The sequence below is a fragment of the Gobio gobio genome (assembly GCF_949357685.1).
Source record: "Gobio gobio genome assembly, chromosome: 17".
Classification (NCBI taxonomy): Eukaryota; Metazoa; Chordata; class Actinopteri; order Cypriniformes; family Gobionidae; genus Gobio; species Gobio gobio.
In genome coordinates, this window is record NC_137110.1 from 47,869,289 (window position 1) to 47,886,217 (window position 16,929).

Here is a 16,929-nt window from a genome sequence, read left to right on the forward strand (position 1 = left end):
TCCATGATTATAATAAAAACTGTGTGTCTGTTGACCTTTCTGAACTGTTGGGAAAGGCATTTTCTAAATATGTTAAATGTCCAATTCCTCCTAAGGTCAAAGAAACACATTTTAAAATTTGTCACAAAATTTATCCAGTTTCCAATTTTCTTCATAAGCGATTTAAATTTGACAAGGCGGGGTTTGCTTTTTGTGATTTTTCTGATGAATCTCTAGAACATTTATTTTTTACCTGTTCCATTTGAAGCCAGTTCTGGAATGATGTTAGAGACTGGCTAACTCTAAAAATGTCAAACATCCCTGTATTCAGCATTTACCATATTTTGTTTTATGTTGATGGTTTAAATAATCCAACATCGGACATTGTGAATATTGTTTTCCTACTTGCTAAATACCATATTCATTGTTGTAAGTGGAGAAATACTCATCCATCCTTTGAACATTTTATGTGTGAATTCAAATTATTTTACTCCTCATTGAGGTTACTGAAGAACTGTCGTGCTCTGAAAATATCATCGGACATGTTCAAGTTTCTTGTGATTGAAATGTATTTTTTATTTATTTATTTTTTAATTTTTTTAATTTATTTTATTATTATTTTTTTTATTATTATTATTATTTTTCTTTCTTAATTTTATTGCAGATCCCCTGACTATTATTGTATTTGAGTTTACATTATACTGTTACCTCTACGAGTTCTTGTATTCTATGTTAAAGGTTCAATACAATTTTTTTTTTAAATCGCGTGAATAATGAAATGCCATAATTTTTTTAAACGTGTTCAATTCATAACACGAAGCAATCATAAACTATTATTATTGTTATAATTTTTATTACAGTATACGCTCTTTACAAGTATTATGTGCACAAAAAAATAAAGTATTATTGACAAAAATGTCAATGAACATCTCGTGTTTTATATACAGAACATGACAAATAATTCTGCCTTCGGTCAGTGTGAAATAGCACCTTTGATTCACAACACAAACATGATTTACTCGGCTACTTATGTGTCTAAATAAGCTATATCATATACTTTTATTCTATACACAGGCATAAAGGAGTTAAACACGCTTCACTAACACAAGGGAACTTGAGTCTAATTGCACTAATAGTGTCTCAATCACTAAAACATGAATTGTGACATTTCCTGGATTTCTCTCAGGACAGAAAAACCTGAAATCACCTACATTAAGTAAAAAACACACTACATGTTTTGACAAAAAAAGGGATAAAACATATCAGTATGAAAACATCAGAAGTCATTGGAGAGATTGTGTGGGTTTAGTATGGGATTGGTCCATAATATGCTGTATAGGCCGCTATGATCCCAGCCGTTTCGGCCATGTGCTCGCAGGCCAGATTGGCTTCACACACCTCTCGCAAACTGAAGGACGGAAAGACAACAAAATCACCATGAGAATCACAGCATTAACTTTTCTTCAGTTATGAACAATCAAATAATGTGATTAGTCAGTGATGAGTTTTGCTTTCGTTCCCTTTAAGTTATTAAAACATTGTTTGAATGTTCTCTGAACGTTTAAAGCCACAGAAAAACTGCTGCAAGTTGTGTTCCGTTTCTGAATGAATCAGCAAATATGTTGAATGAGTGATTCAATGACCAAATCTTTTCACTTACTTGTGTTGCTTCTAAATAATTGCTGAATTCTTAATCACATAGCATTCTACTCTTATTTCTGCCATAGACAGATGTGTAAAAGTAGTAGTAGTAGTAGTATGCAGTTGCAAATTCAGCATATGTTTATGAAGAAATCAATTTAATGATTGATTGAATGAATCAATCAGTGATTCACTGGTTTTGTTCCTAAATGATTCAATGCCACTGATTAAACACATCTGTTTAATGAATGATTTAAGATTTCCAGGCTTTGGAAAAATGGTATGAGCGATCAGACTGGTTATGCGAGCTACCAGATCCCGCTTCTAAATACAGGCCCTGAAAGATCATATCTAACATGTGCTATATTATGCAAATTATAACGACACAAACACATAGTTTAAAATATACACTGGCTTGCTGTTATCCTTACCCAACATTAACAAATTAAACCATAAATGTCAGTATTACCCCATCATCACCCATACATCCATGTACAACACAGCATACACTCTAAAAAATGTGCTGGGTTAAATATTACACAAGTTGGGATGAAAATGGACTAACCCTGCAATTGGGTTGTTTTAACCCAGCGGTTGGGTTAAATGCAGGGGCACCGCTAGGGGGGGAGGGGGGGGGGGGTTAGTACGATTCTAAGGGCCCACACACGTTTGGGGCCCCCAGAGATTGGTTTTATTAGTAGTAAGTAACCATACTAGTAGTAATGTAATAGAAATTATAAATGTATCATCTACCAAAGAGTTACAAATATAACAAAATTATGGCTTATTCCTGCATTTCCGGCAAAATCCAGCAAAACGCTCCACTCATGAACCGCTCACGCTCACGGGTAAAACGACATTTGCTCAAATCCCACTCCGACATGAAATTTCTCTGTACTGGAGGCTACTTGTTGTAGCCATTAAGAAAAGGTATTTAATTTTATATTTTTATTTATGTTTAAATATTGTGTTATTTTTTTGTCTATGTTGTCAATGTGTCAATCTATGTTGATTATGAAAAGTGAACAGCATGAGTTAGAAAGGACACATCAAAACATGTGCAATGCCAGGAGACATTCAGTTTTGTTTTGTATAAATTGTATCTTAGTTTTAATCAGTGTTTCATCAGCCAATTGGGGCATTCTGGGTTGAGAGAGCAGAGCTTAATTGGTCAGTGTTACTAAATTGCAGACAAAGATTTTGGATAGCTAGGTAGGGGGCCCAACATCAAATTTTTTCATAGGGCCCAAAATTGCTAGCGGCGCCCCTGGTTAAATGTTTGCTTAGAACAACCCAATAGCTGGGTTAAAACAACCCAATTGCTGGGTTAGTCCATTTTCAACCCAACTTGGGTTATTTTTAACCCAGCATTTTTTAGAGTGTAATCTTTTTGTACAAACAATTCAAACACACAATAAAGTTACCCTAGCACTATAGGCTGGCGCACTCGTGATGATGTAATTGTCCAGGTTCATATTTAAATGGTCTTTTTGCGGTTTAATATTCACATACACTGGTCTATATCACAATATGCGTTCTCAGGTAGGCTACCGAAATTTGGTACCGATTGATTTAATGTGAAACGGTACTCGGTAGTACCGACGTAATTCGGTCGGTGCCCTTTAAAAGTACAGAATTCGGTACCCAACCCTAGCGTTTGGGTTAAATGTTTGCTTAAAACAACCCAATCGCTGGGTTAGTCCATTTTCAACCCAACTTGGGTTATTTTTAACCCAGCATTTTTTAGAGTGTAATCTTTTTGTACAAACAATTCAAACACACAATAAATTTACCCTAGCACTATAGGCTGGCACATTCGTGATTATGTAATTGTCCAGGTTCATCATCACAGACTTGTTTTGTTCACTTAATGAATCAGTGTCTTTGAACAAATGGTTTGAATAAATAATTAAAATAATTCTATCATAGAGACAGTAACGTATCGCCACCCAGATGTGTAACTATGTAACTTGCAGAAAGAGTCATAAATCACGGCACTAATACACAGACTGACTTTCTGAAACAAACAATGTGTGTGTGTGTGTGATTGATTCACCTCTCCAGCTGTTGAAGACTCAGATCGGCCGCCGGTGCTCCTGCTCTCCGGTGCCGCAGCAGTGATGCCGCCACGGACCTCTTCAGCAGAACGTGAGGGGCAGGCGTGCCTGAAAACAGACAAAAAACACTTTTAATTCACCAAATAATAAGTTGAGCCAATAAGAAACAAGATGGCTTGTTTCTCACCTTCAGCACTGACAGAGTTTGATTCAGACGAGGAAGAGGATGAGGATGAGGATGAATCTGAGGCTGAATCAGACGCTGAGTCGGATGCGGAGTCGGATGCAGAATCGGACTCAGAGGAAGAGGAAGCGGAATCGGAGTCTGAGGCAGATGAGGATGCTGATGAAGAGGCAGTTTCAGTGGGAGCTCCGGAGGGAGGAACCACCACTTCGGCCGCAGGTTCAGGCTCTGTGTACACTAGACAAACGTAGAACACACTTTGAGTTAAGGGCTCAACTACACCATGAGCTTCGAGATGTTATAATGAGACAGTCTCACCTCCCATAGACGTGCAGACAGACAGCAGAGCGCAGACGGCCAGGAGTCTCAGAGTCTTCATGTTTCTTCAGGTGTTGGGTTCTTCTCTCAGTCGATGGAGTTGTTCGTTTCTTCTGTGTCTGTCATCCGTCTGTTCGCCAGTGTGTTTATACTCTCACTGTCACCCACACACACTGTTGCTAGAGTTTGTGATTGGTTTGAGAATCGAGCAACGTCCTTGCCCCTTCTTGCACTCCAAAAACAACACACACACATGTGCTCCAGCAACCGCAGGCTGGCAAACGGACACACATGCACCTAAACGTGGGAAACTGAGCCAAACCACTAACAAACATGCCATGAACGGCCCGTCACAGAGTGACCCGTCGCTGGCTGAGTTTAATGAAACGCCCGCCATATCTGTGGGAAATGTAGGCGATGCTTCTAAATGTAAAACGTATATTTTTCCCTCCAAACAAGCAACGGTCATTCCAGGGTCCAAATGTTCCTGGATCAGGTCAGATGGACACTCTGGGATTCAAGAAACAACTACTGTATGAGGAAAATCTCACGGGAAAAAACCTGTCGTGTCTGTTATGTAAGAGTAGATTCTGCATTAGATGCCATAAACCAATTTGCTTCCGTTCTATCTAAATATATATACACCAACTTAGTAAACATAATGTGGGTCATATCACATGAAACATGTCATTAGGCTTTACAGGGATCCCCATAATGCTCCGCTTCAGTTGTGGGCCTGATATATATGGTATATATACAGATGTTCGTGTGCTGGAGAACATACCATAAAGTTGTATTATTTTATTTAAAGTTCATTATAATGACTAACCTAAACTTTAAAAGAGTTTTCTAGCAACTTTTCTTTTTGTGCTTGTGCCCAAAACGAGCCATATTTAGCTAACATCTGGGGACGTTTATCAATAAATTTGTCCCCAAACCACAAACCAGTTACAGTTTTGACTTTAAGGGGCCATTTCGGGGCCAGGTGTGCTTTTAGAGGCAATTACATTTTACCTTAAATGGCGTACAAATGTATGAAATTTCATATAGAATGCCATATAGGGATCCAGGTTTGAGTCCCACCTGCATCATGTCATAATCTCTGCCAATCCTGCTGTCCTGTCTGCTCTACTGTCCTGTCAATAAAGGCAAAAAGGCCTGAAAATAGACAGATGGAGCAATAAGCCATGAGAGGCCTTGTTTGAATTTACTGTGTACTTTGCAGATGTGACTCACATTAATGAGTTGCTACATTGCTTATGCCCGCTCTATTTCTGATGTGCTTGTGCTGCTATTGATTTATTTGACGCATACAGTGAAGAATGTTCAGCAAAAAAGACAACACAACACTGTATACACATAGCTACACTATACTGCCAAAAGTTTTGGGACGTCTGCCTTTACAAGCACATGAACTTTAATGACATCCCATTCTTAATCCGTAGGGTTTAATATGGAGTCGGCCCACCCTTTGCAGCTCTAACAGCTTCAACTCTTCTGGGAAGGCTTTCTGCAAGGTTTAGGAGTGTGTTTATGGGAATTTTTGACCATTCTCCTAGAAGCGCATTTGTGAGGTCAGACACTGATGTTGGACGAGAAGGCCTGGCTCTCAGTCTCCGCTCGAATTCATCCCAAAGGTGTTCGATCGGGTTGAGGCCAGTCAAGTTCCTCAACACCAAACAAGGTGATGTATGTTCCAAACAAAGCCATAGAAAAAGCAAGTTCTGTTTCTGAATCAGTGAATTGGTTGAATGAATGATTCAGTGAATCAGTTTAAGGGTGCTTTCACACCTGCCTCATTTTGTTCGGTTGAATCGTACTAGAGTTGGTTTTCCCCTTTGGTGCGGTTCGTTTGGTCAGGTGTGAAAGCAGCAATCGCACTCGTGTGCGCACCAAAAGTGGACCAAACAAGTGTACGGTACGCTTTCAAACGAACTCTGGAGCGGTTCGTTTTTGGTGAGAACGTGATCCGACCTGGAACAGACCCAACTGCAAAAAGTACTGATCATTTTTGGACTAAACCAGCTGCGCTGTGCATTATGGGATGAGGAAGTGTTTGTTGACAGTTTGCACTTTAGCATGGCAGCTCGTGGACAAACTTGGCGTAGTGAAGAATGAATCCGCCTCTGCTTGAAGTGCAGTGTGTAACCCCTCCTGTTTCGAACCGCACCGCTCTAAGCGGGACTCGAACCTGGGTCCACCGGCCTGAGAGTCCGACATTCTAACAAGGAGGCTAAAGGCTGAAACTTCTAGCGTCAGTTGCTAGAGCGTCTCTTGAGATCAGAGGAGTGAGGTTTACTCGCACAGCAACTACTAGCTGGCCTCCATTACAAGTGCATTAGAACGTTGTTTTCAAGCCGCATCCGCGCTTCATTATAGAAATGTATTGTTTGCATATTGTGGCGTATACAAACAATGTAATCGATTATGGCCAGGGACAAAACCATGTCCACCCTATGGCCAGGGTCGTCTCTACGTAGTTGTGCTGTCTCTGTGTTGTTTGCTGGCTTTTCCTCTTCTGTTGGAATTTTCCCGCATGTAAATTCTGACCAATCGAAAAGCAGTTTAGGAAACACGCCATGGCCAATGAGTGATGTGGATGTTGTCATGTGACTGCATTGTGGTTCGTTTCAACTGGTTCGGACCAAAGCAATCAGTGTGGTGTGAAAAGGAACCAAAAAAGCTGAAAAATGCTACAATGTATAATTGTTTGCCCTTGGTTCGGACCAAATGAACCGAACTAGAGATGTGAAAGCACCCTAAGAATCAGTCACTTGTGTCATTCCTAAATTATTGTTGAATTCTTAACCACATACTAGCATTTGACTCTTACTATTTCTGCCATAGAAAGATATGGTAAAAGTAGTACGAGTAGTATATGCAGTTCCAAATTCAGCATGTGTTTTCTAACGAATCGGTTGAATGAATCAATCAATGACTCACTGGTTTTGTTCTTAAATGATTCGTAGGCTGCATCCGGAAACCTAGGCTGCTGACTTATCAGGCAATGACTTGTAAGGCAGTGTTTGCGCACAAAGGCACCCCATGAAAATAATTTCGGCGCAAGCTTTGGTGGTAACTAAGCGAATATATCATTACTACAGTAGTAATTTCTCGCTAGAAATGACATCAGAAGTCAAAGAATGGAACACACAGGATTGTGGGATATGAAAGGCAGCGAAGGATACATCTATGCTGCCTTCAAAGTCCATCAGATGAAGGTCTCTCAGGAGGCAGGAAGTGAAGCTAACATTGGATTCGGACGTGCCTTGATGCCTTCCCACCTTGATATGTGTCCTCCGAAGGCAGCATTTTCCGGCTTTCGAATACAGCCAATGTTTTTAAACAAATCTGTTAAGTGAATGATTCAATGACTCTCTCAGTCACTTGTTTTGTTCCTAAATGATTCAGTGTCTTTGAACAAATCGATTGAATTAATTATTCAGATAATTCTCTCATAGAGACTGTCATGTGCCGCCACCTAGATGTGTAACAATGCAACTTGCAGAAAGCCATAAATCACACCAAACACAAGATGAGTGATACAAACACTGAACAGTCCCAGTGCTCCGTGTTGGGTGTAACGCATTACAAGTAACTTGAGTTACGTAATAATATTACTTTTTCCAAGTAACTAGTAAAGTAATGCATTACTTTTCAAATTTACAACAAAATATCTGAGTTACTTTTTCACATTAATTTGACTGACAGCTCTCCTGCCCCCCATGTTGGGAAAAATAAGTGCAGAGGCGTGTGTGTGAACATGATGGTTATTGTAGTTCTAGACTAAATGTGAGCATTTATTGATCTCACTTGCACAATAAAGATTCTGTACTCCTCAAAATGAATAAAATCAGTCAAATGCAAAATCAGAGTACTATGCAAACCTCCAATAATTAAATGTTAAATAAAACAACTATTTTTATGCATTTAGTCTACCTTTATATTTAATTTACCAATGTCTTGCTGCTGACCTTTGATGATGAAAATTACTAGATTTTTTGTTTTTATTGGTAAAACTTTTTTCTCCTGCATCCTATTCTACCATTATCCAGAATGGCACCCTCTACTGTTCATGCGTGAATTAGCATTTTTACCTCAGCCTGGGGCTTATTTTAATTTTGGTATGAAGAGGTCTTTACCGTTGCACAAAAATATAACTTTTTTTGTTATAAACAAAAACAAGCCCAGCCCAGGTGAGAAAAAGTAAAGCAAAAGTAACGTAACGCATTACTTTTCTTAAAAAGTAACTAAGTAACTCAATTAGTTACTTTTTAAGGGAGTAACGCAATATTGTAATGCATTACTTTTCAAAGTAACTTTCCCCAACACTGCCAGTGCTGTTCGACTGTTATATCAATCCAGTTTGACCAATCATATTTAAGGACCGGAACGAACTGTTGATGATGGACAACACACTCAATATTTATTGCCACATACAGTATATGAACCATTTCTCACTGACATATATATGACCTAAACACACAGGCAAAGATATGACCTGTCCTGTCTTAACCTCTGTGTGTGTGTGTGTGTAATACAGAGTGAAACGAGTTTTGGCCGGTCTGCTGTGTAATTTCCATGTCTAGGTTCTGTTTAGTCCGTTGGGTTTGTTTAGAGGACGTGTCTCCGTGGAAAGTCCTTCACAGAAATATGCTAGCGCTGTGTGTTGTGTTCAATACTGTCCATCCACCTTATAATTTTTGGTGTTGTGTGGATGGATGTTTTCTATGTTTGAACGTTTCTCCAGTGTAAAAGCTGCAGAACAAGTTCATCCAGAAGCAAATGAAGGGAATTCATGATCTGTATGTCTGATAATATACAGCCGGATGAAGGATCGGCTGATGCTGTTGAGCTCCTGCTGCATTTAGAGGTTTGGTGTGACTCTCATCTCTTTAGCAACATCCCAGAGAGATCCATACAAACAGTCCTCAGAGTCGAGAGACAGACAGACAGACAGACAGACAGACAGATAGAGACAGACAGATAGAGACAGACAGGGAGACAGACAGAGAGAGAGAGACAGGCAGAGAGACAGACAGACAGGGAGACAGACAGAGAGACAGACAGACAGGCAGACAGAGAGAGAGAGAGAGAGAGAGAGAGAGAGAGAGAGAGACAGAGAGACAGACAGACACTGAGACAGGCAGGGAGAGAGACAGACAGAGAGACAGACAGGGAGACAGACAGGGAGGGAGACAGACAGGCAGGCAGGGAGACGGACAGACAGGGAGAGAGACAGGGAGACAGACAGGCAGGGAGAGAGACAGACAGGGAGAGGGATAGGCAGGGAGAGAGACAGACAGACAGGGAGACAGACAGACAGGCAGGGAGAGAGACAGACAGGGAGAGGGACAGAGAGACAGGCAGATAGGGAGAAAGACAGACAGACAGAGAGACAGACAGGGAGACAGACAGAGAGACAGACAGACACTGAGACAGACAGGGAGAGAGACAGACAGACAGGGAGACAGGCAGACAGACAGAGAGACAGACAGACAGGGAGAGAGACAGACAGACAGGGAGACAGACAGAGAGACAGGCAGACAGAGAGACAGACAGGGAGATCGACAGAGAGACAGACAGACAGACAGAGAGACAGGCAGACAGACATAGAGACAGACAGAGAGACAGGCAGGGAGACAGACAGACAGGGAGAGAGACAGACAGACAGGGAGAGAGAGACAGACAGACAGGCAGGGAGACGGACAGACAGGGAGAGAGACAGACAGACAGGGAGAGAGAGACAGACAGACAGGGAGAGAGAGACAGACAGGCAGGGAGAGAGACAGACAGACAGGGAGACAGACAGACAGGGAAAGAGACATACAGGCAGGGAGAGAGACAGATAGGGAGAGAGAGACAGGCAGGCAGGGAGAGAGACAGACAGACAGGGAGACAGACAGACAGGGAAAGAGACCTACAGGCAGGGAGAGAGACAGACAGATAGGCAGGGAGAGAGACAGACAGACTGGGAGACAGATAGACAGACAGGGAGAGAGAGGGACAGACAGGGAGACAGGGAGAGAGACAGGGAGACAGGGAGAGAGACAGACAGACAGGGAGAGAGACAGATAGGGAGAGAGACAGACAGGGAGAGAGACAGACAGACAGGGAGACAGACAGACAGACAGACAGAAAGGGGAGAGACAGATAGGGAGAGAGACAGACAGACAGGGAGAGAGAAAGACAGACAGGGAGAGAGAAAGAAAGACAGACAGACAGACAGACAGGGAGACAGGGAGAGAGACAGACAGAGTGAGAGAGTTCATGTAGTGCAGTGGTCTGATGTGGCTTAAACTCTGGTATCCACCATCACAGCAGACACCACAAACAAAACCACAGAATGTGTGTGTGTGTGTGTGTGTGTGTGTGTTATATAAAAGCAGCCGTATAGATAGTTTTGAATATTTCTGAGCCGTATGTCTGCAAACTTCCGATAATTACAGTGAGAGTTTGTCTGTTTTTAGCTTGTAATGTTTTTAGCAGAATTAAATCTTGACTCTGACTCTCTGAGTCTGTGCTGTGAACCAAACCGGATTCCTCCGATATCAACATTATTTCATAGATTTCCCTTTGTTTAGCGAATGCAAAATCAGTTTTATTTACATTTCACTATGTAGTTTTTTTTAAACATCTGGTGCTCTTTGCGTATCGGTTGGAAATGAATGCACTATATTTTAGTTTGATAATGTTTTTTAATTAATATTTTGTACTTTTAGGGGATTTTACTAAGTTATATTTATGCTGCAGTTATAATAATTTCTTCACTTTTTGAGCATGGACCTGAAAATGAAATGTCCAACTAAAACTGTTGTAAATCTTTAATGCTTTAGAGCACAGACTGAAGTTTGATCTCTTTTCAAAGACACTTGGCAGATTATTGCTGAAGTGAAAAAGTTTTAAAAAGAAAAGAATGTTAAAAAAAGTATGTTTATTGTTATGAAAAATGCACAAAAATACTATATTACATTTTCAAAAACACGTTTTACTCTAAAACAGCAAAAAAAAAAAAAAAAAAATCAAAGCCACACATTTAAACAAGTTGTGTTCTACATTTGAGGTTGATATTTCAAAAATGATCTTTCAGTGTGATTTTGTTTGCGTGCAGAAATTCGTCTCCCATTCATTTCCAATGCGCTCATTTTTGACACAAGGACCATTTTCAGGACCATTTAACCTTTTTGAATTATGTCCATGATTTGTGTGTGTGTGTGTGTGTATGTATGTGTGTGTGTGTGTGTGTGTGTGTGTGTGTGTGTGTTCTTCACACAGCAAGTGCCAAAACCTTTACCACCATTCCGATGAAGTAAAAAATTCCCCCCAAAAAATACAAAACATACAATTTTTTCTATAAAAAAGGACTGAAGAGCACCAGAGGGTTAAATGCATTGAGAAAATGCAGTTTATCTTTGTCCTGCACATTCTATTCAACCTCATTGTGCTGTGATAGTCCTCTTGAACAATAATAATTTTACCTTCCTGATGTGACATCATAAAAGTCTTTACAATCATATTCAAACAGACGTCAGACTCTATTCATCAGTACTTCATTATGTTTACACTTTGACATGAAACATCATAGTGAATAGCCTAATGTGATGTGGTCCAAAGATATTTTTGCTACTCTGTTTTTACACTGACCAAATGTTGAATGTAAGAGAAAGAGAAAAGGTTAGTAATGATAAATTATGTGAAAATGCTTTGACTCCACACAGCTGTCAGGATTGTGGGTTTAAGCCAAGATTGGGGTTCAATTAGGACATTTAGTTTTTATAAACATGCCTTAGACAGAAACATTACAGGTGTGCATCTTGAGACAAACGATGGCATTTACATATTTTAAGATATATCAGTGCGAGTTGCTTTTAGTGCGTTTTAGATCTTTCAAGAACTAATCTGTGTTAGTGGAAATACAACGAATAAGATCAGTGTGTACCCAGATAACAACACATTTCAACACAGAATATTTTGCTAATGTTACAATTATGCTATTTCTGAATGTTCCCTCAATGTTCAAACTTTTTTTTTGTTGATATGTAAATGTTAAGGGACCATGCCATTTAACAACATGGGGAGAGTTGTAACACTACTAATTCCACGAATCAGGGATAAGATAGGAGTCATGTGACAGTTTCAGTTTCATCAGGCTTCCTTTACAATCCCACATGGAGGTTTTCCAGTCTGTGTTACTATCTCTCCTGAAGCTAGCAGAAAATCTAATTCAGAGGTAAGAAAGTAAAAAAAAAATTAGATAATATTTTGTTTAGTACTTCTACCGTTGTAGATAATGTTGTATGAGTTATATCAGGTCAAACTGTAGTAAAGAATGGTGTATCAACCTCCTGCTAATTTCAAAGCACCATGCTAATACAGCTAGCTAAACAATGGGTGACAGTGGCGGGGTAGGTTGTTACATGTGTTTTGAAAGTGTTACAACCACCCCCTTACATACAACTAAGAACATTTTTGTGATATGATTTTAACCATATGAATGTGCACGTACAGACATACACACATAAACGCACACGTGTGCATGCACAAACACATACGATATGCATACACTTTCCATATTAACACATATTTTATTGTTGCAGCCATTCATTTAAAATAAAACTGATGTTGTAGCATATAACATATGGTGCTATGGCTCACTTTTTGGTGCTTTTCCACTGCATGGTGCGGTTCGGTACGTTCCACTTAAATAGTACCACCTCATTTGAGGTTCCAAGCGTGCCGTACCGATACTAAAACGACACGTGTAAACACTGCAGATCACTGATTGGTCAGAGAGAATCGTCACTTCCATTATATGCTTTTGTGACAGTGATATAGCGGTTGAGACTCTAAACACATTGCTAAAAACAAGATTAGTTTACCCTTGTGTGCCTTCGAGCAAATCAAGTGATGTCGTTGTCTGCACTTTGTACGAGTGCCTACTCTCTTGTTTTTAGCGGGACTTGCTGCTATCAGCCTCCTTTGAAACAAACTTATTCATCTTGTAGGTAAAAACATCCACAGGCCGAGAAGTAGAGGCGGCACAATTACAACGATCATTCTATTATCCCACCCACTTTAAAGTGGTGCTAAATGCAGTGGAAAACCAAAGCGAGCCGAGCCGTGCCGTGCCAAATCGTACCACGCAGTGAAAAAGCGAAGTGAACTAAGCTGAGCCGTACCAAGCGTTACCAAGCAGTGGAAAAGCGCTATTGGAGTACCCTTAGCTTTTGTGCATTTTGTCTACCTGTTACAACTTACCCCAGTAGTAGCCTGGCTCCGCCCTCCTACGTACTTCCGCTCAATTTTCATTTTCCTTCAGTCCTCCGTCTGGGACTGCGGTATAGGCTTAGGTTTTCTCCGAACAAATTTTTACCGGTCCAATCAGCGAACAGAGGGAGTGGCTGAGAATGATGACGTTGATGCCGTGCGCTAGTTTGAGTTGTAGTTCAGTAATGGCGGCGAAGAAAGATGCGAGCGAAGCCATTCATCCATTGTGGCACCGCTGCCGAATATCCAGAAGTTAAAGCCGGAGCAAGAGTTTTTTTGGTGGCCATGATGTTGTGTCCCGGGAAAAGTTAGATTTTCCAGCTCGCTCCATTAGTGGTGAAGGAGTTGGCTGAAGCCCCGGTAATTGTTTCTCGTGCGGTCGGAAGGTATTGTCATCATTTATAGGGGCTAGTCATTGATTTTTTTGCCGTCCGTCTCCCACCACCCGCGTGAAAATCCCCGGCTGATTTACCGACTGTTTTAGACAAACACAAAAGTCGTGTGGTCATTTAATTGCTGTCCGAATCCACATCTCTGAGTTTTCAAGAATATATCACTTCAAAATTCACTGTTTATATCCTTTTTGACCACTGCAGAGCACCGTACGGTTGCGCTTCACTGTAATTTGGATGCATTTCTAGACTTGTATTTCTTTAAAGTATTTTCAAGAGCAGTATATTTCATCACGCTCAAAAAATAAAAAGAAGAAAAGTAACATTTGAATTGGGCCATTAATTACGACAGCATTTATTCTTATCATACCAAGCATATGATATTTTATTTACAGCATACAATCATGTTACGGACCACGTGAGCATCGCGTTCCCGATCACAAAACTCTCCCCTCCACCGTGAATAAATCACGATCCGAATGAACAAGGTTTTATCACTGAGGTGGCTGCACATTTATTTTTATCAGACTTCCATGTGAGAAACACAGGTGAACGGTGCATGATTTACGTCACGACTAAACGTTAGTGATTGGTTATGGCAGATCCAGAATGTCTCTGGGCAGATCCAATAGTTTTAAACTTAAGGAAGTAAACGCTTGTCAATGGAGAGAGGCCAGACTCTCTGTACAGATGAAATGTAGGGCCAGGCTACCCCAGTAGTGGGGTAGGTTGTAACAAAGGACCACCTTGAATTTGTCATCATCTCACAAAATCTGTGATATAGTTGAAGAAATTTAAATTGTTGCCATTTGTAGTTGACAAATGTGGGTACTACTTTGCCTAAAAGTTTCAGACATGTAGCTTAAAAAAAAGAGGCAGTTTTAGGTGCTGAAGAAAGAAAGTGTTCCAACCATACCCGGTCTCCCCTAATATTTAAAAAACATTAGACAATCATGACACTAAAATGTTTCAGAAAAACATAAATAACAATGTTTAAATAACATCTGCTACCAATTAAAGACCAGATAACTCTGGATTATAATGTGTGTTCATAGCTTTGAGAGAACCTTGTTAAATGTTCAGAGAAGCTAACAAGGAATGTTCTGACAAGGTTCTCTCAAATATATGTTGTACGGTATCTCTCTCTCACACACACACACACACACACACACACACACACACACACACACACACACACACACACACACACACACACACACACACACACACATGCAGCTGATGCTTCAGTCTCACACACACATGCAGCTGATGCTTCAGTCTCACACACACATGCAGCTGATGCGTCAGTCTCACACACACATGCAGCTGATGCTTCAGTCTTTGGGTTTGTGCCGCAGTGATCTATGAACTGACTGCTGATGGACTTCTGCTCCGTCACTCACGCAGGTCAGCATGAGTCCTGAATGTGAGATCACAGTAAAAATAAGCCCTATTATCAGCTGTTTAGAAAGCTCTGTCTCACATCCTCTGTCTGTGTCTGCCTCATAACCTCGCTCTGAGGACACACTGCGTCTCGTCCAGAGTATTCAACGAATCTCACTGCAGCAGTTCACACAAATAAACACAAACTCAGGAGATTGTAACTCCCGTTTCCGCTCAGTCGACGAAAACCGCTCATTATCCTCATTCGGCCCGGTTCAAGAATCCAGACAGCTTTCAGCACATTTAGAGCTCCGTCTCTTTATTCTCAATCATTGCATTTTACAGCCTCACAATGTGGCGTGTACACACTATATATGTCACAGCCAGTCTCAGTGCTTCTCGTTTTGTGTGTGAAATGCAACTCTGGATCTCTTTTAATTCATGTTCTGTCCTTCACTGCTGTTTAGGTCTTTGTGCATTTGAGTATTTGGTCACGATTTTGTCCACGATTTGGACGTCTGAGACAAATTTTGAGAATCCTAAAAGATTCCTCTCATCTTGGGCCAAAATCTGAAGTCTTTGAAGGCTAGTTTGACGTTCTCCGGCAGCCGATTAATGACCGTTGCGATCAGATGTGTCCTCTGATGAAATTCTGATAGTGTCAGAAGATTTGACAGTCCAGTAGTGTGACTTCTCCTTCGACAAACGGCAAATCAAAAAGGAACGCAGAACCTGATGACGCAGTACATTCTCTAGAACGTTCTGCCAAGTTATAGATAACGTTAATAGAACGTTCATTCATTGTTTTCTGGTCTTTAATAATGTTCTCAAAACGTTAGCACAAAAGCATTGTAGTTCAAATTTTTTAAAATGTTACTACTTGCTTCAGAACGTTCAAAGAACATTCAAAAGTAACGTTCCTGTAATGTTTGAAGAATGATAAAATGGAATGTTCGCTTAACGTTCGAATAAAAAAACGGAACGTTTTGAACATTCAGAGAACATTTAGAAATAAAGCTTTCATAACTTAATGGGAACATTAAAAATGTTTTGTAAGACATATTTTAATCAAATGTTAATACAAAAATTTTTTTGTTAAAGGTGCACTATGTAAAAAAAAATGCAATAAAATATCCAAAAACCATTAGGCTAGTGTTATATATTTTGTTCTTACAATATCCCAAATGTTTTCAACTATTTGTAAATCGTGAGAAATTGCTATTTTAACCAAGGAAACGGGACGTGTGAGGGCGTGGCCTGCCGATTGCGTCATATCTGCGTTAGCCTCGGTTTCCTGTTTTATTTTGCAGAAACGCTTTACTCCCACTGCAGTGTGAACAAGTGTCATAGCAGCCGCCGAGAGAACGCACAGAGTAACGTCATCACATCATTAACACACTCAGATGTGTCTAATATGATAAACAGAGCTGCGTTACCTCATGGCGGAAGTGGCGCCGGCGACTGTGTCATAATAAAAGTCCTACTGCTTGCGAGGCATGTGTTGCCTTCATCTTATTATTAGCTATCGCTCTAGCGGTTCCTCAGCTCCACAACACTCGGTCCTGCTCTGCTTCATACTAACGTTAATAATCACATCCATAAACATAATTTCTGCCCGAGTCCTATCCCGGTTCTTTTCCACTGGCTTCTGAGGTGAAGACCACATGTCCCAAGATTCTGCGCTCAAACTTGGCGTCATCAAACTACA

At 40.4% G+C, this 16,929-nt stretch overlaps 1 protein-coding gene across 1 annotated transcript; it reads right to left on the bottom strand.

Moving 5' to 3' along the window:
- Positions 1-639: 639 nt before the first annotated feature.
- Positions 640-4,300, bottom strand: bglapl (bone gamma-carboxyglutamate (gla) protein, like). The gene is made up of 4 exons (XM_079840671.1): positions 4,180-4,300; positions 3,865-4,098; positions 3,677-3,785; positions 640-1,387 (listed from the first exon to the last, which is right to left on the bottom strand). Exons 1-4 carry the CDS (start codon positions 4,238-4,240, stop codon positions 1,285-1,287), a joined length of 507 nt encoding a protein of 168 aa, XP_079696797.1. The 5' UTR covers positions 4,241-4,300; the 3' UTR covers positions 640-1,284.
- Positions 4,301-16,929: the final 12,629 nt, after the last annotated feature.